Source organism: Myxine glutinosa, chromosome 12, assembly GCF_964187855.1.
Source record: "Myxine glutinosa chromosome 12, kmMyxGlut1.1, whole genome shotgun sequence".
NCBI lineage: Eukaryota > Metazoa > Chordata > Myxini > Myxiniformes > Myxinidae > Myxine > Myxine glutinosa.
Genome location: NC_136272.1, coordinates 72,109,148 through 72,136,937, shown reverse-complemented (window position 1 = coordinate 72,136,937; position 27,790 = coordinate 72,109,148). Strand labels below are relative to the sequence as shown.

Here is a 27,790-nt window from a genome sequence, read left to right as displayed (position 1 = left end):
TTGATCTCCTCTGCGAATGAACTTAAACAACAATAACAATCAGGGCGGTCCCGAAGTGCAGTGGGCGGTCCCGAAGTGCAGAGTGGGCGGTCCCTACGCGCAGAGTGGGGCGGTCCCTTCACGCAGAGTGGATTGTCCCGACGTGCAGAGTGGGCGGTCCCTACGTGCAGAGTGGGCAGTCCCTACGTGCAGGGTGGATGGTCCTTCCACGCAGAGTGGGCGGTCCCTACGCGCACAGTAGGCGGCCCTGTACACACATTTACGCCCTCTACACGCATATTGAGGCAGTCTCTGCGTGGCAAATGGGCGTTTTCGTAGTTTGCAAGCCAGTGAATAATGCAGGTGCGTTTTGGTTTGACGACATGGCAGAACTATCTGTGAGGGATCTTAAGCAGCTGCTGCTCCCGAACGATCGTGGCTTGTACTCAGTTCCCGACACGAACTTTAACGAAGTGTACCCGCGAATATACCTTGGAGATGCGTGAGTTGGCGTGAGCACGTTCTTGAATTGACACTCCTTCATTTTATTCCCATATACCACTCACCTCCTCAAATATATGTGTGTAAAGCGCGGCGTTACGCGCGCTGCTTGTGAGCAAGGAGGAAGCGGACAAGCGGTAACATATAAACGTCTTTATTGTAAGACTACACTGTAACACTGTCCTCCTCCGGGCTGGTCGCCCGGGGTATATCATGAGGCCACGCCTACCCCTCGGGCGTGGCCACCGCCCACTTGGTGCGTGGAATGATGTCACCACGCCAGTGGGCTTTTGTGTCCGCCACACGCGCCCCCCCAGAATTCCCGCGCACCTGGAGGGCCAGTTTGCGGGGCAGACGAATGACCCGGCCGAAGCGCCCCCTGGCGATCGGCGGCGTCCGGGGTGCAGGGATGCCAGGTGGGATGCCCCTGGCTGCTCCTGGGATGGGTGCAGGACCGGGGGGCGGCGTGGCGGCGGGGCTGGGCGGTGCCGGGGGTCCGCCCGCAGGAGGGCGGCCCCGAAGTGGGGGTCGGGCCACTGGCGGTGGATGGTCCACATCGAGGTGGGCCGGCTTGAGGCGGTCTACCGAAACGCGGTCAGGAGTACCGCCGATGTCCAGGGTGAAGTGCTTCGCCCCGGTCTCCAGCACGCGGAAAGGCCTGTCGTACGGGGGCCGCAGTGGTGTCCGATGGGCATCGTGGCGGACGAAGACGTACTCCGCCGTGCGAAGCTCCGGGGCGACGTGCGTCGGTGGGTGCCCGTGGCATGCCGTTGGCACCGGGGCGAACCTCTGGGCGGTCTCTTGCAGAGCGGAGCGCTGCTGTGCCGCGGACCATGGTGCCGTGGAGTCGGGGAGGAACTCGCCCGGCACCCGCAGCGGTTGCCCGAAGACCAACTCCGCCGCGGATGCGCGCAGGTCCTCCTTGGGCGCCGTCCGGAGGCCCAGCAGGACCCAGGGGAGCCTGTCGACCCAGCCGCCGTCGCGGAGGGTGGCCCGGAGCACGGCCTTCAATGAGCGGTGAAATCGCTCACACAGGCCGTTAGCCTGGGGGTGGTAGGCCGTGGTTCGGTGCAGCCGGACCCCGAGCCCCTGCGCAACCGCCCCCCAGAGCTCCGAGGTGAACTGGGGGCCGCGGTCGGATGAGATGTCTGAGGGGGCGCCGAACCGGGCGACCCAGGTGGCGATGAAAGCCTGCGCGACATCGGCCGCCGTTGTCGACGCCAAGGGCACGGCCTCCGGCCACCGGGTGGTGCGGTCCACCATGGTGAGGACGTGGGTGAAACCCCGCAAGGGGGGCAGAGGTCCCACCAGGTCCACGTGGACGTGGTCAAACCGGCGTTCCGGCACCGTGAACGGGGCCAACGGGGCCTGGGTGTGCCGGTGCACCTTGGCGCGCTGGCACGCGAGGCATGTCCTGGCCCAGCCGCGGACGGCCTTCCGGAGGCCATGCCAGACAAACTTGTCGGCGATCAGCCTTTGGGAGGCCCTCGCGCCCGGGTGGGACAGGCCGTGGATGGCGTCAAACACCTGGCGCTGCCAGCCCGCGGGCACAATGGGGCGAGGACGCCCGAGGGAGACGTCGCACAAGAGGGCCGCGCCCGCGCCGTCGAACGGCACCTCGGTGACGCGGAGGCCCGTGACGGCGGTCCGCAAGGCCTGGACGTCGGGGTCAGCGGCCTGGTCCGCTGCCATCCGGGCATAGTCGATGCCGAGGTGGACTGCGTGGGCGACGGCCCGGGAAAGGCAATCCGCCACCGGGTTGTCCTTCCCCGCGACGTGCTGGATGTCCGTCGTGTACTCGGACACGGCCGAGAGGTGACGCTGCTGCCGGGCCGACCACGGCTCGGTGACCTTGCCCATCGCGAAGATCAGCGGCTTGTGGTCGACGAAGGCAGTGAACGCCCGGCCCTCGAGCAGATGGCGGAAGTGCCTGACCGCCAAGTGAAGTCCGAGCAACTCGCGGTCGAAGGTACTGTAACGGCGTTCGGGCGGGCGAAGCTGCCGGCTAAAGAACGCCAGCGGTTGCCAAGCTCCACGCACCCATTGCTCGTGCACCGCGCCCACCGCGTAGTCCGAGGCGTCGGTGGTGAGGGCGATCGGTGCATCGGGCGCCGGGTGCGCGAGCATGGTGGCGTTAGCCAAGGCGAGCTTCGCGCCCGTGAACGCCGTGTCCATCTGCTCGGTCCAGGTAACGTCGCCTTTGCCCGGCTTACCTCGGAGAGCTTCGTGCAGGGGGCGCAGGAGCTGGGCGATACGGGGCAGGAACCGATGGTAAAAGTTCACCATGCCCAGGAACTCCTGCAGCCCTCTGATCGTGCGGGGGCGCGGAAACCCCTTCACCGCCTCCACCTTGGCCGGCAGGGGGACGGCTCTGTGCCTGGTGACACGGTGCCCCAGAAAATCGATTGTGGCGGCGCCGAACCGGCACTTTGCGGGGTTCACAATCAGGCCATGCTGGCCCAGGCGTTCGAAGAGCGTGCGGAGGTGGCGTAGGTGCTCTTCGCGGGACGCGCTGGCGACGAGGATATCGTCCAGGTAGACGTAGACAAAATCCAAGTCGCGCAGGACGCTGTCCATCAGTCGCTGGAACGCCTGAGCCGCATTCTTCAGACCGAAGGGCATGCGCAGGAACTCGAAGAGTCCGAATGGCGTGATGACCGCCGTCTTCGGGACGTCCTCCGGCCTGACGGGGACCTGATGGTAGCCGCGTATGAGGTCCACCTTCGAGAAGAAGGACCTGCCCGCCAAACGGGCGGAAAAGTCCTGAATGTGGGGGACGGGGTAGCGGTCGGGAGTCGTGGCGTCATTGAGACGGCGATAGTCCCCGCACGGTCGCCATCCCCCGCCGGGCTTCGGCACGATGTGCAGCGGCGACGCCCAAGCGCTCTCTGAGTGCCGAACGATGCCGAGTCGCTCCAGGGTAGCGAACTCCGCTTTTGCCACCGCCAGCTTCGTCGGCTCGAGGCGGCGTGCCCGGGCGTAGACCGGTGGCCCGACGGTGGGGATGTGATGGGCCACCCCGTGCTTGACGGCCCCCGCCGAGAAGGTGGGCCACGTGAGGGCCGGGAAGCCGGCGAGGAGGCGGGTGAATGCGTCCGCTGCCGGAAGCGTACAGACCAACGTGGCCGGAACCGAATCGTTCGGCAAGCCCCTTGGCAAGCCGCTCGTTGAGCTGGGCAACGCACATGCGAGCGAGCTGAACGTCTCGGCCTGGACAAGCCGTCTGCGCTTGACGTCAACCAGGAGCCCATTAGCGCACAGGAAGTCCGCGCCAAGCAGTGCCATGGGCACGTCGGCGGTGACGAACGTCCATCGGAAAACCTGCCCTCCAAACCGCAGAGAGAGGCAGCGTTTTCCGTACGTACGGATGGGCGTCCCGTTTGCGGCAAGCAGCGCGGGGCCCCCACCCGCGGCGTGCTTGTCTGACGTGCCGGCGGGAATGACACTCACCTGTGCTCCCGTGTCGCACAGGTAACGGCGCCCGGAGAAGGTGTCCGTTATGAACAGCAGGCTGCTCGAACGGCCGGCGCTCATCGCCACAATTGAGCGCCGGCCCGGGCGTTTCCCGACCCGTTGAAGGAGCACGGCGGATGACACCGCCGAGCTTCGTGGCCGAACTTGGCGTGGAACCAGCACCAGGTGGTGGAGCTGGAGGAGCGCGGCTGGCTCCGCCAGGCCGGTGGAGTCGACGGGTTTCCCCGCGGTGGCGGTTTTCGCCGCGGCGGTGGGCAGGGCGTGGCGGCGTTCACGAGGTGCGTATCAGCATGCTGCTGAAACTCAGCGTGCTGTAGAAGATGATGCTGTGGAACAGCAGCGTCGAAGGCCGTGACGGCCACGCCAACGCTCGCCCGCGTGTCCGAAGCGGCGAAGTACTTGTCCGCCTCGGCCGCCAATGCTCGGGGTTCCGTTAGCCCGGTCCCGGCCAACGCGAGGCGAACCTGCGCTGGAAGTTGGCGACGGAAAAGCGCCCGGAATAGCGAACCGGGGGCTTCGTCGCCCAACAGTGACAGCATATGGTCCATTCGGACCGACGGGCGCGTCTCACCGAGCTCGGGGAGATCCAGGAGGCGGTCGGCCCGTGCGTCGTCCGTGAGGCTGAACGTGGCTAGGAGTAGCCGCTTGAGTGCCTCGTACTTGTGGCCGTCCGGTGGGTGGCGAAGGACGGACACAACTCGAGCGGCCGTGCCGGGCCCGAGGGAGGCGACGACGTGGCAGTAGCGCGTGTCATCGCCGGTGAGGTGCCGAAGCTGAAATTGGGCTTCGGCCTGGACGAACCAGACTTCGGCCTGAGCCTCCCAAAATTCCGGAAGTTTGACGAAGGCGGCCATGGCGATGGCGTCGCGTGTGGAAGGATCGCTCCGGCAGATCCAACGTCGAGGGTCACCAGTAAAGCGCGGCGTTACGCGCGCTGCTTGTGAGCAAGGAGGAAGCGGACAAGCGGTAACATATAAACGTCTTTATTGTAAGACTACACTGTAACACTGTCCTCCTCCGGGCTGGTCGCCCGGGGTATATCATGAGGCCACGCCTACCCCTCGGGCGTGGCCACCGCCCACTTGGTGCGTGGAATGATGTCACCACGCCAGTGGGCTTTTGTGTCCGCCACACGTGTATATTTATATATCATATGTATGTATGTATGTATATATATATATATATATATATATAACTGTGAGAAATAGTAGAAACTCCACAGTACGAGCAGGGCGTCTCATTTGCATTGAATAAACTAGGGCATGCCCGTACTATATCTATATCTAAAATTATATCCCCCCCTCTATTTACATGAAATGGTTTGGTTCATGAAATGTTTTGGTCCATTCGCAACGCCAAAGCGAACGGCGAACGCTTTACATGAAATGGTTTGGTCCATGAAATGTTTTGGTCCATTCGCAACGCCAAAGCGAACGGCGAACGGCTTGCGAGTACAGTGACAATCCCCCCGGGGTTTTAATTAGTTTTAAAACGTAGTTTAACGCCAACATAGCGCCAACATAGTTTGCCGACGGGAAATAAATGAATACGCTCTCAAATGTGCCATCCGAGGCAGAGTGTGTTCGCCACGTTCGGCACACGCGATAGCTCGCTGCTCTCTGATTGGTTGAATCGTTTTTTGGACATAGCTCGGTAAGTAATTGTCCGATTAATATATGAAACCTTGAAAAGGCACATCCTCGGGTCCCCAGCAATATACCTGGCAAGTTTAAAGTATATCGGACCCGTGGTTGTCGAGAAACAGCGGTCACAGACAAACGTACAAACGTACAGAGATTACTGGAATTATAGATAGATAATCGGGAGATTGAATAAGACGCGGACGTAGCTTCAGGGCTTCGATCTTTAATGGGCTTCAGGGCTTCAGGGCTTCGATATATATATATATATATGTGCAGTGTCTGTCTTGTCACTGAACTACTCCCTCAACGTTTTGTGAAATATCGTACTTTAGCGGTTGCCGAAGACGACAAGAAGAGGCCATTTCGTTGGGTACAAAAGGTTCTTTATTGTACAGAAATCTCCAGCAACTGCTCGCGAACGGAAGTCGTAACGGCTTATATAAAACCAAGAACCCTCTTCGGAGGGCGTGGCTCCAACAGCCGCGCGTGCGTCACGACGACACAACCAAAAGCCCGTGTGCGTGGGTAGGACCAAACCCATCGTAATGGTAACCGTCACATGCGGATAAGTTAACCGCGACAAGTGAATAAGGTAACCGCGACGTGTGAATAAGGTAACCACTACAGTACCAAACTTCTGGTATGCACCTACCTCCCCCATGTGTATGTCCTAAGGTATTTCTTTTTGAAAATATATATATATATATTGTGTATATATATATATATATATTTTTTTTTTTCAACTTAAATCTTCAACTTCAATTGTTTATAAAATGTTATATCATGTATATGACAAATACATTTATGCAAAATAATTGTTTTTTTATGATTGGTGTAAACCATGACAACATAGCAACTCGGGTACAGTCAACCATTTACATATGTACATATCTGGGCAGTGTTTGTGTTGTCACTGAACTACTCCCTCAAACTTTTGTTTCCGTGGTGGTGAGGTGTTTTGAATTACGTGGTGGCGAGGTGTTTTGAATTACGTGGTGGCGAGGTGTTTTGAATTATGTGGTGGCGAGGTGTTTTGAATTACGTGGTGGCGAGGTGTTTTGAATTACGTGGTGGCGAGGTGTTTTGAATTACGTGGTGGTGAGGTGTTTTGAATTACGTGGTGGCGAGGTGTTTTGAATTATGTGGTGGCGAGGTGTTTTGAATTACGTGGTGGCGAGGTGTTTTGAATTACGTGGTGGCGAGGTGTTTTGAATTACGTGGTGGCGAGGTGTTTTGAATTACGTGGTGGCGAGGTGTTTTGAATTACGTGGTGGCGAGGTGTTTTGAATTACGTGGTGGCGAGGTGTTTTGAATTACGTGGTGGTGAGGTGTTTTGAATTACGTGGTGGTGAGGTGTTTTGAATTACGTGGTGGTGAGGTGTTTTGAATTACGTGGTGGTGAGGTGTTTTGAATTACGTGGTGGCGAGGTGTTTTGAATTACGTGGTGGTGAGGTGTTTTGAATTACGTGGTGGCGAGGTGTTTTGAATTACGTGATGGCGAGGTGCTTTTAATTACGTGATGTTTGGGAGATGTTTTTTTTTAGGTTTTAGGTTGAATCCAATATGGCTGCCATACCACGTGACCTATTACGTCACATTTATCATAAAATTCTGCATGGGTGTCAATCCTACCCTGAAAGTTTCGTCTCGATTGGACATATGGTTGCTGAGAAAAACGAGGTTTAGCCTGTACGGACGGACGGACGTGCGGACGGACAGACAACCTGAAAACAAAATGCCTGCGGCCTCCTTCTGGGGTGGAGGCATAGAAATGCATGCCGATTCCTATGAATATTTGCCCATATACTCCAGTTTGTAACTGTTTTATTTGCGATATAAATGCATTTGATACAATTCATCAGGATACCAGTGTGCATGGATTATCAAGTGAATGCAGATGAGGCTGTGTATTCTGATACGCTGTACTACTGCATCCCCATTAAAACCAGTTTGGAGGTCACAATCTAAATTCCTGTCTGTCCTGCAAGTAAAGAAATTGTATTTGTAAGTCCTTTCACATACGATGTGAGAGTGTCAGTCTTTAAGATAATTCAAGCAGGATAGATTTGAAATGCTGAAAAAAATATTGGTAGGCTCCAGTTTGCCCTTTGGCCAATTCTGTATCTAGTCTTTTTCTTCTTCAAATCATGCAGAATAACTTTTCTAGAGTCAGAAATGTGACTTATTTTCATGTGTTCTTTTTATTTCATTGCATTCGGCTTCATAAAATAGGTTTCATTGTTGATATAACTGGATACAAAACGAGGACTTAAAATCACAGCCATGCTCCAATATTTTTTGCCTCACCCACCGTAAATGTCGTTTCCCATTAATCTATGCTATTGGCTCTTGTTCCATGTCTGCAATTATTCCATACTCCCTGAAGATGCAGACATATACACTATACAGTGCATTCAGAAAGTATTCAGACCCCTTCACTTTTTTCACATTTTGTTATGTTGCAGCCTCATGCTGAAATCGTTTAAATCCATTTTTTCCCTCATCAATCTACACTCAATACCCCATAATGACAAAGAGAAAACAGGATTTTAGAAAGTTTTGCAAATTTATTAAAAAGAAAAAACTGAAATATCACATTGACATAAGTATTCATACCCTTTGCTATGACACTTGAAATTTAGCTCAGGTGCCTCCCATTTCTCTTGATCATCTTTGAGATGTTTCTACACCTTGATTGAGTCCACCTGTGGTAAATTCAATTGATTGGACATGATTTGGAAAGGCTCACAGCTGACAATGCATATCGGAGCAAAAACCAAGCCATGAGGTCGAAGGAACTGCCTGCGATATTATTCGATAAAACGGGCGATATTATTAGTATTAATATTGTTTTGTAATAACATTAATATTATGCTATTTTATTTAATTCTGTTGTTGCTTTTGTTATTAGAAGCGCCTTTGGAAAAACGCCACTATAAAGCTATCTTACATGGATATACACCTCAACACGTAACCCCCTTTGCAGGGAAAAGCTCCTTGGGGTAGGGGGAAGTTAAATCACCACAACCTCCATCATGTGACCCTCAGCCTCCCTGTCAAGTTTGGTTGATATTGGATAAGTAACAACTGTAGGTATTGCGGTCAAAAATCAGTCAGGCAAAAAGCAAATTGCATATTTTAGTATGATGATGGAAGTTCATGTAATGAATAAGAAATAAGACCAAAAGTCTAACAGCGGCGTAGCCGGGCTTGTAAAATATTATAAATCACAAACACATCTTATTAGCTTTTCAAACAGTCGTTAATGCTGCTTAAAACATTAAACAAAGAAATTTGGAGGAATCTCGACATCCATGAGGTAAGTTTTACTTACAGAACTGAGGGAAGATCTACTGTAATCTATATACCCCCACAAGGTTTGGAGGTGTGCTCATTTCCAAAGCAGCGAGCTAGCGCTTGCCAAGCCAGCCGTTCCTAAACGGTTTTGAATGGAGTGCTTGCTCGAATGCTTAAACCACTTGGCGATCTCTCCACAATAAACTTGGAAAATGAACACACTCGATGTTCTTGGGACCCGACCATAGATCGACTGTAATCTATACTGAACATCAAAAGAATCTTATCACTTTCATTTTTTGAAATGTGCAGCTTCACAAACACGTTTCTTCAATTGTAATGGCTGATTATGTAACAGGAACTTCACTTCAATCACCTGGTTGATCAACAATGGCATGCTTGAGTGGTTCTGTATAGGGATCTTTCCCTTTAAATAATGACCCTCATAATGAAATCCTTCAGTTCTCATGGTTAGACATTCATCTACTGCTGTCTATAGTCACTCTGGAGGCTTCTGACAGGGAAAACAACAAGAAAATTCAGATGACACGCCTGACATCTGAACAACGTTTAAGGGCAATTGGGATGCTTGAAGCTGGTGTAAGCCAGCGAACAATTGCCCAACATCTGAGTCCAGATTTTGCCTCCATGCTGCTGATGGGTGTCAACGGGTATGGCGCAGATGTGGGGAAAGGTATGCATCATGCTGTATTTGCCAGATCAATCGTTGGGACCCGACCTTAAAGTGTGATGGTATGGGCTGGCATTTCCACCCGTTTCAGGACACCTCTGGTTGTCATCGAAGGCAATCTCACTAGTCAGCGTTATGTCAATTAAGTTTTGAGACCTCATCTGCTGCCATTTCTCCAGGCTCATCCTGACATCGCTGTTTTCCAGCAGGACAACGCTCGACCCCATGCTGCTCGCCAGACCACCAACTTCCTCCAGGAACAGGGTGTTGAAGTGTTGCCTTGGATGTCTTATTCCCCTGACCTCAATCCCATTGAGCATTTATGGGATGAGCTTGGTCGACGTCTTGCATCGAGGAGCTCAATGGCTGTCAATCGGCAAATGCTCATTCAAGGCTTGCAGGATGAATGGGACAGACTTCCCCAGGACCGCATCAAACGCCTGGTACAGAGCATGCGTCAGAGGTGTACAGCCTACATCACAGCTCAGGGAGGACACACACGAATTTGAGGACTGCTGTCATTCTGTCCTTGACTGTTAGGAGTGTTGTGTCCATTCCTGTGTCATTTTGGTTTGACTGTTGTTTTGTTTTTTTGTATACTGAATCGAGGCTCGTGAAAGAGCTGACATTTACTTCACAAACAAATCAACCAGACAAACAAAATATATAAAAAGAGGGAGCGGAAGACAAGATGGGGAGAGAAGGGGAAGCACACAAACACTTGAGAGCACACAACATTTGAGAGCAGGGAGATGTGTGGGAGGGAGAGGGCTTGGGGGGAGGAAGCGTGGGAAGGGGGGGGGGGGTGGGAGAAGTATAAAACACAAGGACACCAAGGATTTCCAGGACAGAAGTTGGTATTTCAAAAAAGTGGAATTGGGGTGAAATTAGTGGGGGTAGAAAAGATCAAGGTTTTGGATGGGGGAAGATAAGAGATGGTAGTGAACAGCTGTTTTAAAGACCTGGAGGGTGGAGTGGGATTGAAGAGTGAGGTAGTTTGTTCCAGAGGTGGGAGAAAAGAGGAATGAAGGAGTGAAGGTGAGCAGAGAGTCTTGATTTTGGCAGTTTAACCATAAGAGGGTTGCAGGCAGATCTTGTGCGACCTGTAGGAATATTTGCGGGACAGAGCCCAGAGAGAGCTGGGGGGGCAAGGCCAGAGAGGAGTTGGTAGAAGATGGAAAGACCACCAACCTGCCTGCGGTGAGTGAGTGAGATGCCCTTGGAGTTAGCTTCATCGCGGGAGATTCCAATCATTCTGAATGCTTTGGTTTCAACAGCGTGAAGACGAGCTAGGTGTGAGGCAGGAGCACCAGCCCAGAGGGGAGAGCAGTGTTCCATTGAGCTGCGGATGAAAGCCTTGTATGTGGTGAGGAGCTCAGGTGTGCCAAGGAAGGACTTCGCATGACGGAGGATGCCCAGTCGGCGACTGGCTTTGGAGGCCAGATTTGAAATGTGGTTTTCCCAGGAAAGATCATGGCAGATAGTGAGACCCAAAAGCTTGAGTGACAGAACTTCTTGGAGAGGATTATTCAGAAAGTGGATGGGAGGGTTGTCCAGTCGGTCTTTTTGGAGAGACATCGTAAGAGTGTGAGATTTGTCAGGATTGAAAGACATGTTCCACTTGTTTGCCCAGTCTGTGATTTTGTCCAGGTCTGCAGGGAGTGAGGAGGCTGCAGACTGCCGATCTGAGGGATGAAGAATGGAGTGACAGAGAGTAGAGTCATCAGCAAAGAGATAGAGAGGATTTTCAAGAGTCAGAGAGATCATTGATGAAGACCAGAAAAAGCACAGGGCCAAGAACACTGCCTTGGGGAACTCCAGCCTGAACAGGAAGAGGAGATGAGAGAAACCCATTCAGGGCCACACGTTGACTACGACTAGAGAGGAAGAACGCCAGCCATGCGTGGAGATTTCCATGGATACCAAAAGAGGAGAGTTTGGTGAGCAGTGCGGGGTGCCAGACCGTATCGAAGGCACGTGATATGTCAAGGGAGACAGCTCTAATTTCCTGTTTGGCATTGAGGACCTCCATCCATTGTTGAGAAAGCAGAAGCAGCATGTCCAGAGTAGAGTGACCAGGTCTGAAACCAAATTGATGATCAGAGATCAAGCCATTGGAGAAGAGGAAAGATTTCATATCCGAAGCAATGATGGATTCCATGACGTTGCTGATAATTGGGAGAAGGCTGATTGGTCTGTAGTTGCTGGGATCTGTTTTTGCACCTTTTTTGTGCAAAGCGGTGATGTTGGCAGATTTCCAAGCAGATGGCAGATGACCTTGAGCAAAAGAGAAGGAGAAGAGAACAGAGAGAGGGAGTGAAAGAGCGGAAGAACAGGATTTTAGGACCCCTGGGCTGATGCCGTCAGGTCCATTTGCAGAATCAGAGTCGAGGGTTGACAGAAACTTTTCCACCTTGTCAGGAGGAAAGGACACAGAGTCCAGGAGCAGCTGGGTACGACTGGGTACGGTGGGTACAGAGAGGGATGGGTTTGGGACACAAGATTTAGAGGCAAACACAGTTGAGGCATTCAGCTTTTTCATGTGCAGAGTCAGCCGTGTGGCCGTTTGAGGTGAGGGAGGGGATGGAGGGGGAACAAACACCAGAAATAGATTTGACCAGACGCCACCAGGATTTGGAAGAGGGAGACAGATAAGAGAGTTCTGTCCTGAGAACGGAGAGATATTGTTTCCTGGCTCTCCTGAGGGTGGACACACACTTGTTTCGGGCTTTGTGAAAGGAAATGAGATTTCCTTCCGTTGGATTTGCTTTCCAGGAGACGAAGGCAAGTTGTTTCTGGGCAATAGCCTCACCACAAGATTCCGTGTACCATGGACGGGAGGAAGGGTATGACAACTGAAGACGAGATGGGATAAATCTGTGCATGAGAGAGAGCAATTTACTTTGGAAGAATTCCCAGGATGAGTTGATGTCAGAGGTGGTAGAAATGGGAGACCAGTCCAGATGATTGATGGCTGCTTGAAGACCGTGCCAGTTGGCCTGAGTGAAATGCCAGAATCGTCGAAGCTGAGGAGGCTCTCTGAGAATGGTCAGAGAGATGTCCACTTTAACAAGCACATGATCAGATGAGCCGATTAGAGCAGAAGAAGAGCAGCAGACATTTTCAGGGAAGTTAGTCATAACCAAGTCCAGAAGAGAAGATGCTCCGTTGACTGAGATCCGGGTCGGGAAATTGACAGATTGTGTCAGTCCCAGTGAGTCACAGAAGTCCTTTGCTGAAGAGCCATGGCTGGTGAGAGAGGTACCCACACCCAGCCAACTGGCATGGTGACAATTGAAATCACCACATATGAGGAAGAGAGAGTTGGGATGGGTAGATAGAAGATGGTCCATATTATCAGACAGCGAGATGTAGATGGAGTCATCACTGTTTGGTGGACGGTACAACACACATATGAACAAAAGGTGGGAGTGAAGGGGAAGCCGTAGCCAAAGGTATTCCTGCGGGTGAGGTGGAGAGAGGGCAGTGCAGGGCGAGTGAGGAAGAGAGTTTTTTAGAAAGATAGCAGCCCCCCCCCCCCCCCCTCCTCCAGGACGAGGCTCAGGTCTATCACACCGGAGGAGGGAGTAACCTGGGAGAGATACCAAGGAATCAGAGACATCATGAAGGAGGAAAATTTCTGTTAAGCAGATCCCGTCTGGTTTGTCAGAAGCAACCTGTATGGAGAGATCAGTCAAGTTTGAGCGAAGGCCCCGGATGTTTGAGGTCCATACTGTTAAAGAAGAGGAAGGGGGAGCATCGGATACAGAACAGGGGGGGGGGGGGGGGAGCGGTAGGGTAAGATGTGGAAGAGGAGGAAGAGGTAGGGAGAGCTGTTGAAGGTGTGTCAGAGATTCCAGAATAGCTTGGAGAAAGGGAAGAATGGGGCGGACAAAAGGTTTGATGGTGATTGAGTGAGGCGCAGTGAAGTGTTATTTGAGGAGGGGGAAGAGTGAGGCAGAAGGTTGAGGGAGATGAAGGTGAAAGTTGTAAGGGGGAAGAAGCGGGGAGGATGCTTTGAGGAGGAGGGGTGAGAGGGGAGTCTCGGAGGGGAGGGGTGTGGGGGGAGTTTAGGAGGGAAGGGACAAGGGGGGAGATCTGAAAGGGATGGGTGATGGGGAAGATTTGGAGGGGAGGGGCAAGGGGGTAGATTTAGAGGGGAGGGGTGATGGGGAAGTTTTGGAGGGGAGGGGTGATGGGGAAGTTTTGGAGGGAAGGGGAAGATTTGGAGGGGAGGAGCAAGGGGGAAGATTTGAAAGGGATGGGGGATGGGGAAGATTTGGAGGGGAGGGGCAACGGGGAATATTTGAAAGAGATGGGTGATGGGGAAGATTTGGAGGGGAGGGGCAAGGGGGTGGATTTGGAGGGGAGGGGTGATGGGGAAGTTTTGAAGGGGAGGGTGATGGGGAAGTTTTTGAGGGAAGGGGTGATGGGGAAGTTTTGGAGGGAAGGCGTGATGGGGAAGATTTGGAGGGGAGGGGTGAGATTGGATTTTGAGAAATGTACGATTAATGGGAAACGAACATTTATTGCAAAATGAGTTTCTTGAGACCTTCGAGTCTCAAGTCTCAAGACTGTATTCAGGTGCGTGCCTTTGTGTTGCAGTGCTGTGACTTTTGTTGCACCACCCCTTGTGATGTTCATGCTTTTTGTTTTTTGTGATTGAGGCAACCTCTTGTTTATTGACATGTGTTTTGTAATGATAGCTGAACTTTACCTCTGTGTTCAAATATTTTTCATTTTTGTGTGGAGGATTTCAATGAGTGTCCTTCTAAAGATTTGATAAGTTTCTTTTGATGTTGAGTTTATATATCCCAAAGAGGAATGACACTTTTTGCAGCTCCTGTAGTGAGTGGGTGTAGGCCTACTTGTAAATTAAAATGTCGGTCGGTGGAGTCAGCCGTCGTAATGACATCATAGACGTAATGACGTAACGGACACAAAACGAATATATTTTATACGTTTGCAGTCACTACGAAGGGATTAGTGATGATTAGATTTACTATAATATTAACGTTACGTTATCATTATTTCGAAAATGATATTGCTATTAAAAAAACCGAGGTGAATTCCTTACTTCCTCGGTTATTAATATTGGTGCCGAACACCGATCATCAATGATCATGAACCATACACCACTTCATTCCATTAACCTTCCATTCACGACATTGGGATTAAAGTATTATTATGGTTATATTTACTATATTAGTGTTGTCGTGCCTAGCCTCCGGTTAATACCAGAGGCTCGCGGATGGACCGAAAACGGCTTTAATTGCGGCCAAGGCCAATACGGATTTTGCTATGGTCGCGCGGGAGGAAGAAGGAAAGTGGGAGCTGCGGTAAAAGCTTACCTGGATTGCGCCGACTGCAGCTTCGATCCTGCAAGGAAATTAACTCAAACGAACAACCAAAGTAAAATGTACAAAAATAGAGATTTATTCCACGGAACCCGACACAAAGAACGCGACGATAATAAAATAAACTAAATCGGGATCCCACACACCAGACCTCAAATACAAACAGGGGAATGGATTACGAAAATAACACGTTCGTTATGTAATTGTGAAATGGGTATTGGCCTTATTTGGTCTTGTCGTCTTGCAGTGTAACTCGGCCCCGCTCGCGCGCCACCAGGCCCCGCTCCAAGCCTCCCGCCGCTCACGAGGTCCATGCACCAAGCTCCAAAGGACCGAGCACCACGCGTCCAACGCCCCACAAGCACCATGTGGCCCAAAGCACCACCAGCGATCTCCACACAAGGTCGATCTCCACTCACGATCGGTCTGCCAAGACGAATAGAGCGTGCTGCGCAAGATGAAGCACCGGATATCCAAGAGGAAGGGCTGTGCAAACAAGAACCGGATGTGCTCTCTCACTGCTGGATCTCCAAGAGCACGAACCGCAAGAGAGAAAATGGCGTTCGGCGCTCCCTTAAATAACCTTCCCGGTGACGTCAGCCTTGGCGCGCTACCAACCAGTGACTTCCACCGAACCTTCCAGCTTCGCGCCTCTCGCACTCGTTGGCTGGAGGTTCGCGCCTAGCGCGCTGACCAATCACAGGACCGTAGCGTGGTGATAGCTCGTAGTGTGTAGCGTGGTCATAGCACGTAGCGTGTAGCGTGGTCATAGCATGTACTACCCGAGGCCTAGCGGAGGTGTAGCCGGCTGCGGTCCATGCGGCGGTGCCCCAAAATGGTTTCCTTACCTGTTCCTTCTGAAGTCATGTCAGGGAAGGGAGTTATTTCGTGTTGCAATAAAGAGCCTAAGTGTCTAAATGGGTGCATTGCCAAAAGGGACAAAGGTTTGGCTACCAGGTGTGACATACAGGGGCTTTATCTTTTAATCCCTATACTACCTATCACTCGAACATCCTGGTATATTCACAGGTATACTCTTACCCGACAAAACGCCTACACATGAAACTTATTACAGGTCAGATTCCTTACCGCGACAGACGAAGCACGTTACCTATTCAGATCTATCTGGCTCTACATATCACTACCCCACCCAACATAACAGTATTATTTTTACGAAAACGATACTACTGAAACGATACACTTCTGTATTAAGAAACCTGGGCTTAATTTGTCTGAAGCGGTCCGAAGGTGAAGTATAACGCCTAAGGCCTATACGTAACGTACCGTATTGTTGGAAGAGACGTAACGCCGATGCTTTTGACATTTGATGGTCTTTTTAACAATCGGTTTTTTGTGTTTCAGACTGAATGAAAAACGAAAAGGTAGAGCATGGCGATTGTAATATATGACAGGTTCGACGATATGTTCGGCCTGAACGACATATAAATCAAAATGGCGGTGCATGGAGACTCAGCCGCCGTACAGCCGTAATGACATCAGACGTAATCACATCACTGTGTCATGTGACCAGATCCTCAGCTCTGATTGGTATACGTTTGAGGGGACATACATACGTACATACATAAATACGGACAAACACTGTTCTAGACTGCTCTGCCCGATGGGCGACGCCGTAAAAAACTTTCTTACTCATTACACAAAAGTACTTGCATATTGAAAAATCAGAAGTTCATATTTCTCGCACTGTCATGAGTACTTTGTTCGTAAAACCTTTTGAACGGTCCTCGTACTTTTATATAAATTATAATGACGAGTAGATTATGGACGCTTCACACTAAACGGAATTTTAACTTTGGTTCCCAGCATTACAAGCCATGGGATTAGATGGGAATACTAATCAGACCGAGCAAAATATTTCACTTGAAACATGAGGGTTCTACTTTTGAGGTTGTGCTATAAAAGTGACAAAAGATGGCATAAACTTGTGCTTTCAAATCTCTTTGCTGAATTTCTTATGTTGTAGTGAATTGCAGTCATTCATCAATTCTTCTTTATGAAACACTTCTTCAGGATGATACAGAAGTTGTTGGTCATATAACTTTTGTGATTTATTGTTGATGTTTTGTGCTATGAGACTGTACACAATGAGGGTATACAAACAGAATGGCAAGTACGTAACAATAGGAGAACTCCTCTACTTCCATAGCATCAACTTGGGTTTCATTGCCCTTTTTGGTACCTATTTCTCAGCCGGGTGTTAAGGCAAAGGTTCATTTAATTATTGAAAATTTCCCTCTTTTGCCCAGACGAAGAGTTAACATCCGAAATATCAGCTTCTTGTAACTTACCCTGTTCATTTCATCCATTGTTCATTTGAATGGTTTGATTTTTGAGTCTTGGTTTTCCTGGTCACCATAAACCATGCAAAGTACAGTTGTGTTTCATATGACTTTCCCACGTGTCCCACCTACATGAAGCGTTTGCCTGGGGTAGCAGGAACGCACGTGGAGCTTTGCGTATGTATCGGAATGCAAGCTGCGCTATAAACGGCTCTGATCGACCTAACTGAGGTGGGGAATTCAGCAACATGAGTGAGCTCTCTGTGCAAGCTCTAAACGATCTGCTGGCTGATGAGCATGGCTTCTTCGCCATGCCCGAGGTGAATGTGAATGAGGTTTGGCCAAGAATCTTCGTAGGAGATGCGTGAGTGACTCGTTCTATCCAACTGCTGTTCTCGTACACGTGTATTGTGTCATTTTGAGTATCTCAAATGCAATATTTTTGGGCACCATATCTCGAGCAGTTTAACAGTTCTGGGACTCACAAAACATGAGTGCCACAGGTAGGTGATACTTGTATTTTATTTGTAATCACAAATGGAAATTAAGATTGCTATTTGAACTTTCTTCTTGAAAGAGGGAGATTACGTCCCAAAACAAGGTGGAAGGGATAATATATTGTTGGAGATCGGGGTATCGGGGTTTACCACGAGGTGACTTCCCGGACTCCTCCCGAACTCCCAGTCCCGAGTTCACTGGCTACAGATAACTCCGCAGTCCGGCGGGTTGCTATGCAACCACGAATGCCAATTTATACCGCCAAACCTGGCAGGGTCCTCACTACTACGTGGTGTGGCCATATCAAGGGGGGAGGGGTTCACACCCTCAATACGTACTTGTGGTATCTATTTAATCAGGTGCACCCAAGTAGAGCTGTCAAATACATACCAGCTAATGTTATGGTCCCAATTGGCTGGGGTCCTGTCTATCACAAGTACACCTTAATCGAGTCAATAGGAAAGAAACAAAACGGGCAGGTTGGAAACAACTGTTTACCAAGAAATTGCAGCACGAAAGTATTTACAAGGAACAACTAGATGGTATTCATAGAATACTTACCCTGTGCACTGTGCATTCAACTTGGTGCGAGGTGAGAGTCAATTCTTCTGTTTTTGAACGTTTTTTTCCTTTGATCCAATATGGCTGTCAGACCATGTGAGTGTGACATTATAAATTTATATTCTCTAATATAATTGTTGCATAGATCATGCTCAATTAATTTCAAACTATCAGACTAAGCGTTGTCCCTATCCAATTATGACGTCATAATTACGGTACCATTGACGTCATCGTTAACAACACCTATTCCCCATATGGAGCTCTTTACAATGAGCCACGTTTCAATTTTTTTTTCCATGGAGTGGTTTTGGAGATATTGAGGTGCCAAGTTTTTTTTGGTGGTGGAGGTAATGACGCAATACATTTATTTACAATCTCAAAAAGGCACAAGCAAAGAAACAATAAAGGAGACCAGCCAGTCAAAATCTCCCCAGAAAAACTTACCCCCTTAACACTTAACCCCTTCTGCAATCTTACTTAGCACTAACATACATGACATAGGCCCAGCAGAATCATACTGACGAAGGTAGTGAGAAAGATAAAAGAGGGGGAGAGTCAAGTTCAGGGCTTTGGGTCAACCCTAAGACTCACCCAGGCACCGTCGATGGATGGGTATCGGTCCTGGAGCTGTTGTGATGGGGAGGGAGAAGGAAGGCCAGTGTGGTATGATGGTGCAGGTTGGAGCGGAGAGCTAAAATCACGTTGTTTGAGCGGATAGTTCGCAGAACCGTCACAATATATGTATACTGTATATACAGTCACGTGAAAAAGTAAGTACACCCCATGTAAAGTTTTGACTTTTTCAACATATTTCAACATACAGCTATTTGATCTTCATTTCAACAATATTCAGAGATAAAGGTGATATAATATAACAAATATCATGAAACATTTACATTTTGTAGTCCATTGTATAATTTAAATAAACATAAATGCAAATTTTGCATGTGGAAAAAGTAAGTACACCCTTGGCTCTAATCGGTGGTGTTGCCCCCTTTGGCAGAAACAACCTCAAGTAGGCGTTTCTTATAACTGTCTACCAGTCTCTGACATCGACTGGGAGAAATTTTTGCCCACTCCTCCATGCAGAATTCTTTCAGCTGTGCGATGTTTGAGGGGTTTCTTGCATGCACAGCTCGTTTCAAATCCCCCCACAACATCTCGATGGGATTTAGATTGACCTGGCCATTCCAGAACCCTCCATTTCTTTCTTTTCAGCCATTCCTTGGTGGATTTACTGGTATGTCTAGGGTCATTGTCATGTCGCAAGGTCCACCTTCGGTTGAGCTTCAACTTTCCGAGAGATGGCCTCACATTATCCTCAATCACCCTCTGGTACAATGAAGAATTCATAGTGGATTCTACAGACTTGGCATTTAATATGGAATATTTTTTTTGTGGGGGTGAACTTACTTTTCAAGATGTCTTAGAACCAAAAGTTCATTGGAATTGTGTTGAAATTATTCTAGATTTTGTTAATGTGACCTTTAAAAGAAACAAAAACCACATTTGACATTTCGAAACAAATAAATTGATCCTTGAAAGTGATGTAAACTGATATCGAACTCAATTCATGGACAGTAGTGTTAAACTTCTGTACGTTTTCCAGAAGTATCTCTTTATTTTGCACATTAGGCAAAAAAAAATTCAAAAAAAACAACAGTTAAATTACGACTGGGATTACGGACAGTAAAATTACAGTTCAGTACTTCGTGTAACCCCCACGAACATTCAGGAGAGCACGTACACGTTGAGGCATGCTGTTCACGAGATTTGCCAAGGTTTGGACAGGAATCACTTGCCATGCAGTGACAATAGCCTGCTGCAATTCACGCACAGAGGTCGGCTGCTGGTCCAAGTGGTCGATTTGACGCGTTAATTCTGCCCACAAGTTCTCTATCGGATTCATATCCGGGGACATGGCAGGCCACTCCATATGCTCTACACCACGGTCAGCAAGAAAGTGTTGGATCATGCGAGCACGATGAGGCCGTGCATTGTCATCTTGGAAGACAAAGTTTCCTCGAAAGGCTGCACGAGCAAATGGAAGCAATGTTTCTTCCAGAATTGCCCTGGACTTGAACTGGTTCAGGTTTCCATTCAGAACAACCATGTCAGTTTTGCCCCCTGCATGAAAAGCAGCCCAAACGGTCACCCCACCACCTCCAGGTTGGACTCTTGGCACTATACAATCTTTGTTGTAGGCTTCATGCACTTGTCTGCACACTCGGACGCGGCCATCTTGACGATAGACCAGAAATCTAGACTCGTCACTGAAGATCACGTGATTCCAGTGTCCTGGCTGCCATTGACGGTGCTCTCTGGCCCACTGCAATCGGCGCTGGCGATGTTGTCTGGTCAGGCGTGGCTTTCTTAGGGGATGCCTGGCACGATAGCCTGCTTGAACCAGTCGTTGGTTGAGTAGCCTTCTGGATACAGGCACATTTGTCAGTTGCTGCCACTCAGCCCTAAGCCGATTAGCTGACTTGGTTCGGCCATTGCGGACTAACCGGTGCAGCTGGCGATCATCCCTCCTTGTGGTTCTGCGGGGACGTCCTGGCCTCGGTATTGGAGTAGGGACACCCCTCTGAGCATTTCGTTTCAGGATCTTTGACACCTGACCTTGAGTGATACCATATTGCCGAGCAATAGCACGCTGTTTCATGCCGTAATTTCGTAAAGCCACCACTCCATGACAAACAGCATTGTCGAGTTGACGGACCATCTCCAGAGGAAGCGGCAATAACTTTTGGAGATGTGCAGCAGTTGTTTTCCACTAATACAGAACGCAACAACCCTTGTATACCCGACTGTGAAGCCAATCATCAAATGCACCTGTCCGTACATTTTGCCACGCCACCTGTGATATAATCCTGTTGTTGACTTCTTGCTGTGACAGACAATCAGTGACATGGTTCTTTTAACAAATAAATCACCAAAGTGTAAAAGAAACTCACCAGATTGATATACTGAGTTAAGAAAGTAAGCCCAAGTCAAGAAAAAAAAATATTCCATATTAAATGCCAAGTCTGTATGATGGTGAGCTGCCCAGGCCCTGATGCAGCAAAGCTGCCCCAAACCATAATATTTCCACCACCATGCTTTGCAGTTGGTATCAGGTTCTTGTGGTCAAATGCTGTCTTTGGTTTTTGCCAAACATGTCTTCTGGTACTGGGGCCAAATAGCTCTACCTTTGACTCATCTGTCCAGAGCACATTGTTCCAGAAGTGCTGGTCTTTGCCTTGGTGTTCATTGGCAAACTTTAGTCTTGCCCTGATGTTCTTTCTGGACAGCAAAGGTTTCCTCCTGGCACACCTCCCATGTAGATCAAATTTGTGCAGCCTCTTTCTAATGGTAGACTGGTGCACTTTGACATCAACAGTGGCAAGAGCTACCTGTAGGTCCTGTGATGACATTCTGGGGTTCTTAGAGACTTCTTTCAGCATCTTGCGGCCTGCTCTCTGGCTGAACTTGCTGGGGCGGCCTGGCCTGAACAAGTTGGCAGTTGTTTGGAATCTTCTCCACTTGTAGATGATCTTCCGGACAGTCGCATGATTGATTTCAAATTGTTTGGAGATCTTTTTAAATCCCTTCCCAGACTCGTAGGCATCTATAACCTTCTTTCTGAAGGCCTCAGAGAGCTCTTTTGATCTAGGCATGGTGACACCACACACTTCAACAACAAAGAGCAAACCAAACTAAATGTCTGAGGTTTAAATAAGACAGGTTCCTCCAAGATCCTCTCTAACGATGTTCTTATCATTTGCACCTGAGCTGGTGCACCTGATTCTAATTTTAGGTATTTGAAGTAGTGATAAATGTAGGGGTGTACTTACTTTTTCCACATGCGAAATTTGCATTTATGTTTATTTAAATTATACAATGGACTACAAAATGTAAATGTTTCATGATATTAGTTATATTATATCACCTTTATCTTTCAATATTGTTGAAATGAAGATCAAATAGCTGTATGTTGAAATATGTTGAAAAAGTCAAAACTTTACATGGGGTGTACTTACTTTTTCACGTGACTATGTTCTCTGAAATTTGCCCTACCACAAAATGTTCTCATGTGTTGAATGTCATCGTCACAATCAATACTTTAAATCATTAATCAAATTAATATAAAAACATGAAATATTGGTCAAAAACATGAAAACGTGAAATACGTGGCACTTTGGTCAAATATAGTGTCGTACTTTGGGAGCCCCCCCCCCCCTCCCTCAGTGGAGAGAGGGGTGCAGTTTTGTGCAGCGTTCTGGTTCATTCTTCCTCTGGAATCAAACCAATTGCTTCTAAGTATAATATTCCATATGCAGAATATAAATCAATATAACAAGGGTCCTCAGTCTCCACGGGACTACACTCAGCGTAATGAGGGGTACTGTACGACCTTAAACAAGGCAATGAGGCTATTTGGCCCATCATTTCCATGTTGCACTCCCGAATTAATTTTTGCCACTACTGAAAACAACAACTTACTTGATGTTTTAATGAAGTCGAAATAACCTGATCTTGATCGGGTGACCCAACTTGGATGATATAAAGTGGAGCATTTGTTGGTATGCATTACCGCGTGGTAGTTCTTATGTGCGCACGTTGTCACCTTACAGGAGTATTGCACAGGATGTGCCTGGTCTCCAGCGACTTGGTGTGACGCACATTCTGAATGCAGCAGAGGGACAGTCCTTCATGCATGTGGACACGGGGGCCATGTTTTACCAGGGCAGCGGCATCACGTACTTCGGCCTGCGCGCAAACGACCGTCCCCACTACAACTTGGCAAACCACTTTGAGGAAGCAGCCACTTTCATTGAAGAGGCCCTCGGTCAAAAAAAAGGTAATGTTTGGTCGCCATCTCGATTCTGCATTTCTGATCATTTTCAAATCTTGCACAGTTAGTCTCAGACAGGTATAAATAATGTATTTAATTAATTTCCTTCCTTTAAATTTTATAAATGAGAAAGTACATCGATCGACAAACAAAGACAGCCCCCTTCCCCACCTGTCTGTGTTGGGGAATCGGGCGGTCCCTCACCTGCTAAAAATGTTGTGCAATTTCATTTTCCCCCTTTCTGTGTCATCTACTTTCATTATACGACTGTCACTTCGATATAAATAAATACATTTTAAAAATAATATCTCTCGACCTCATGCTTTGATTTTTTCCATGTAAGTTTGAGCTGTGAAAAGTATCAACTGACGTTTTGCGCTCTGTTTGGCTTGATATATATATTTTAATTGAATTTCAATTATCTCCTACTTGAATTCCTCTTTTAAAGACCTCTGTTTCAAGGTAAACCTTTGGGGTTTGTCGTTTTCTTGTACTTAATGCACGTGTGTATGTAGAGTATATATTACCGCAATGGAATTTCGAACAGGCAGCGGTGCCTCAGTAGCAAAGGTCCGTGTGTGTGTGTGTGTGTGTGTGTGTGTGTGTGTGTGTGTGTGTGTGTGTGTGTGTGTGTGTGTGTGTGTGAACAGTGTGCAATGCTTCTACGACTCTAATTTGGATGCCAAACCTAGTTTCATGGAAAAGTGAGTTGTCAGAGGGTAAAAAAAGAAACGTGCTGATAATGGGGCAGTGAGGTCACTGTGGGACACAATAAGCAGAGCAATGAACGACCAGAAAAAGAAGAGGGGAAGAAAATCAGTAAGTTGAATATCAGAGGGTCAGGTTTGGTAGATGTGATGGGGTAGAAAAAAAAATCAAGGGTATGTATGGAGGATAACATGAGATTGTGGAGAACTACCTGCTTGGACCTCTGGAGGGAAGAGTGAGATTGAACAGCCTCATGAAGGTTTTTCCACAAATGGAAGAAAAGAAGAATAAAATAGTTGAGGTGTGCAGTAAGTCTGGATTTTAACGAAGAGGGAGTTGCTGGAAGAACATGTACATCCTGAAGGAGCTGGGGCGGGTCTGAAGACTGATAAAGCATAATGACCTGGACTGAAGGAGAGGAACTAATAAAAACCAAGACCGATATAATAGTCTACCAACAGCGTAGCCGGGCTTGGATCTGCTGAGTGGAGGATCCCTGTCATGTGACCAGATCCTCAGCTCTGATTGGTGGACGTTTGCGACAGACAAACACTTCCAGATTGCATTGCCTTACGGGCTATGCCGTGACAAACACTGCGATGTGATAGCAGCTGTTTGGCTCGACTTATCAGCTTGAATACACCTGATCTGAGTAGATCTCAGAAAGTGAGCAGAGTCGAGCCTGATTAGCTGTTAGATGATAAAGCTCCATTCTGACCAGGATGGAACTTTGAGTGTGCTCACATTAAGTGCTTCTGGTCTATCACTATCAGATGTTTTTGTAGAATGAATTGCCTGACCTTTAATGCATATTTCTCCCATTTACTCCTTGTATTGTTGTTCACTATAACACAGGACGGGTGCTGGTCCACTGCCGAGAAGGCTACAGTCGCTCACCGGCACTAGTAATGGCCTATCTGATGCTGCGACAAGGAATGCGAGCACGAGAAGCCGTCTCTGTTGTGCGAGCTTGCCGTGCCGTCGGCCCCAATGATGGCTTCCTCAAGCAGCTCGTCACCCTGGATCGCTGCCTCAGGGACCGAGTCAAAGATCCTTCTGGGTCTGGGGAGGGTGTGACCCATGATGTGCCTCCAACAGACACTGCAGTACAATGAGACACTACCTGTAAACGAAAATCCCTGCAATGTTGATTTTACTGCCTACTATTCATTTTAGTTTGCTTCTTACCTTTATGTTATTAGCGCGGGAGACGGAGTTTTGCAATCACTTCTGTCTGTCTGTCTGTGTGTCTGTCTGTGTGTCTGTCTGGCTGTGTGTCTGTCTGGCTGTGTGTCTGTCTGGCTGTGTGTCTGTCTGGCTGTGTGTCTGTCTGGCTGTGTGTCTGGCTGTGTCTGGGTCGTAACTTTCTTTTAAATAATTTGAGCTATTGTTATCAAATTTTTGACAAAGCTTTATTATGAGAATAGGGAGAAGACAAATTAATAATTTTGCCAAAGGTCAAAAGGTCAAAGGTCAGCATCACATAAAATCATCAATTCTGAGGAGGCGATTTAGGTGTATAATAACATGTACTTGATATGTGGACACAAGGCGTACACATATCTACCAAAACACTGGGCAGGATTGTGTTTTTTCGGTTTTGTAGTCCCGCACATGTGCTTGTTGACAAAGTCACCAATGCACACCCTGCACTCAAGGAATAGAAGGACCATTACATTCGGAGAATGGATTGGGATGGTAATATTCCCATTTTATGGAACTTGAAAGGCAGGACGAGAACTCGGACAAATGGCTTTGGCTATGGAGAAGTTAGCAAATAAAACAGCCAGTGGGTTGGAAAAGCTTACGAGTGAGCCGGTAGCAACAAGAAACATGGCATTACAAAACCGCATGGCATTAGATATGCTGTTAGCAGAAAAAGGAGGTACATGTGCAGTGATTTGTGCAGATTGCTGTACCTACACTACTCACAATAAGTTAGGGATATTGGCAGGTTCTTCGGTGTGGTTGATTTTGTGTATTAATTATGTTGAAAAAAGTTGTTGGTCCTAATTCTATGGTTATGGAGTGTGAAAAAACACAGCATTCTTGATTTCAATACCCTAACCCCTATAAAAAAAATAAACTCACTCCCACAATATCCCTAACTTATTGTGAGTAGTGTATATACCTGATAATTCAGAAGAAATTTATAACATAGCCGATACAATAAGAAAAGAGGGAGCAAAATTTCATGATTACACAAAGGGGGGTTCGTTTGCAGGGTTGGGAAATATATTTGGAGGAGTAGCAGCAAAGATACTCCAATACCTATTTGTTGGGTTGGTGATGATATTGGCAATAGTTTTGGTGGTGGCTTGCTTGAAAGCCTCAGTGACAATTTGCCTCAAAAGATTAACTAACTCTGAAATGATGCTCAGAGAGGAATCCACATAGGAACCCAAATGGAGAAAACTCTTGAGAAAGACCCTCATGGTGACTTGAGAAGTGAGATAAGGAGGATGAATCAAATAATGCTACAAATGAACCCATAAAGAATCATAGAAATCCGCACATGCAGAACACAGCCTCTATGATGTTTGGGAATCAATTCCACCCAAGGAAGCTTAAAGGTTTCAAACCATTGATGTATCACCTAGTAAGGACCCTGTAGTAACAAATACATTTGCATGGTTAAATTTTGGACCTGGTCATGAGATTTGCCCACATGTACTATTTACTGATTATTTGTATTTTAACGCTTGATTTAAGTGCCTGTGAGCTGCATGAAATATTCACTTGTTCTATTAAATAGTGGCTTCTTCTTCAGCTTGTATTGAGAGGATTATATAATCTTTTAAATGTTTGTTGAATGCATGCTAAAATTTGAAATTTTGAATTTCTGAGACTTGTTCTTGTAAGAATAGCAAACAACTTGTAAACTGATTTTATTTCTTCTTCACATGTCTACTCATGTGTACGTCGAATGTTACTTCCAGTTTTGTATAAATGGAAGAGGTTGATTTGAGACCAAAATGTAATGCAACTTTTATACGTGATTTATGTTTTATGCCTAAAACTTGGACATACCTGATTTATGGTTCATGGTTTGCCTGAAACGGAAAAATCTTTCAAACTTTCTAATGGAACTGGTAGACGGAAAGTTGTTATGAGATGCAATGTAATTGGGTGATTATTCAGGGGGAGTTATAATATAGTAGTTTCATGTTGAGATAAGCACATTCTGACTCAGAGCGTGTTGAAAGCAGATTCAGATATGGCTGAGTGTAAAAAAAGATCATCCCGCTCATAAGGATGGAGTGATGATTGTTCTGGAAGAGATGTTGAAGATTATATTCAGCAATTTTGGCCTAATTGAGAGTATGGGCATACACCCTTGAAGATATGGCAAACCACTTACCTCTGGAAGATTAATAATCATGGATGCAAATGAATTTCAAGCAACCATTCACCTGAACCACACAGAATTGAGTGGGGTTGAAAGTGACCAACTGCAATTCAATGACAAAACACCCATTCCACTGGCGGCTATCTTGGAGCATACATCGAGAGCTGAGGTTGCCTCTTTCATCGACATGGCAATTGGCTGTCTGCAGCTCTTGCCTGATGTTTCAGCATGACTTTGCTGTTCGGCTGCCTGCCAACTGGTGGTGAGCCTTGCCTTGGGCTGTGCTGCTGACCAGCATGGAACTTACTTGGATGGCCATGCATATTTTCTCTACACCCTCCCTGACTCCGGCGACTATCCCTAGTGCAGATTACGGACCACATTGATACCCTGGTCCTAACGTTATCATTACACCGTTCGGCATGGCAGGCTCGCACAAGAGAGACGGTTTGAAGTGCAAAAACGAGTTTCGGTCAGACACGAGTTTGCCCTTCCTATGAGAAGCCAGTTATCACTCGTTCTAAGTGCAAAAACTAGTTTTGGCCACATACGATTTGCATTTGATTTTCAACACTAGCACAAGTGCGTAAAGTG

General features: G+C 47.9%; 1 protein-coding gene across 2 annotated transcripts; it reads left to right on the top strand.

Annotated features, from left to right (window-relative positions):
• The first annotated feature begins 269 nt into the window (after positions 1–269).
• On the top strand, positions 270–26,881 carry DUSP3 (dual specificity phosphatase 3). 2 transcript variants are annotated; one of them, XM_068103660.2, is made up of 3 exons: positions 270–481; positions 22,919–23,145; positions 24,703–26,881. In XM_068103660.2, the coding sequence occupies exons 1-3, from the start codon at positions 303–305 to the stop codon at positions 24,960–24,962; spliced, it is 666 nt and encodes a 221-aa protein (XP_067959761.1). In that variant the 5' UTR covers positions 270–302; the 3' UTR covers positions 24,963–26,881. The 2 variants fall into 2 exon arrangements, with proteins under 2 accessions (XP_067959761.1, XP_067959762.1); XM_068103661.2 differs by lacking the exon at positions 270–481 and adding an exon at positions 17,373–17,607.
• The last annotated feature ends 909 nt before the right edge of the window (positions 26,882–27,790 follow it).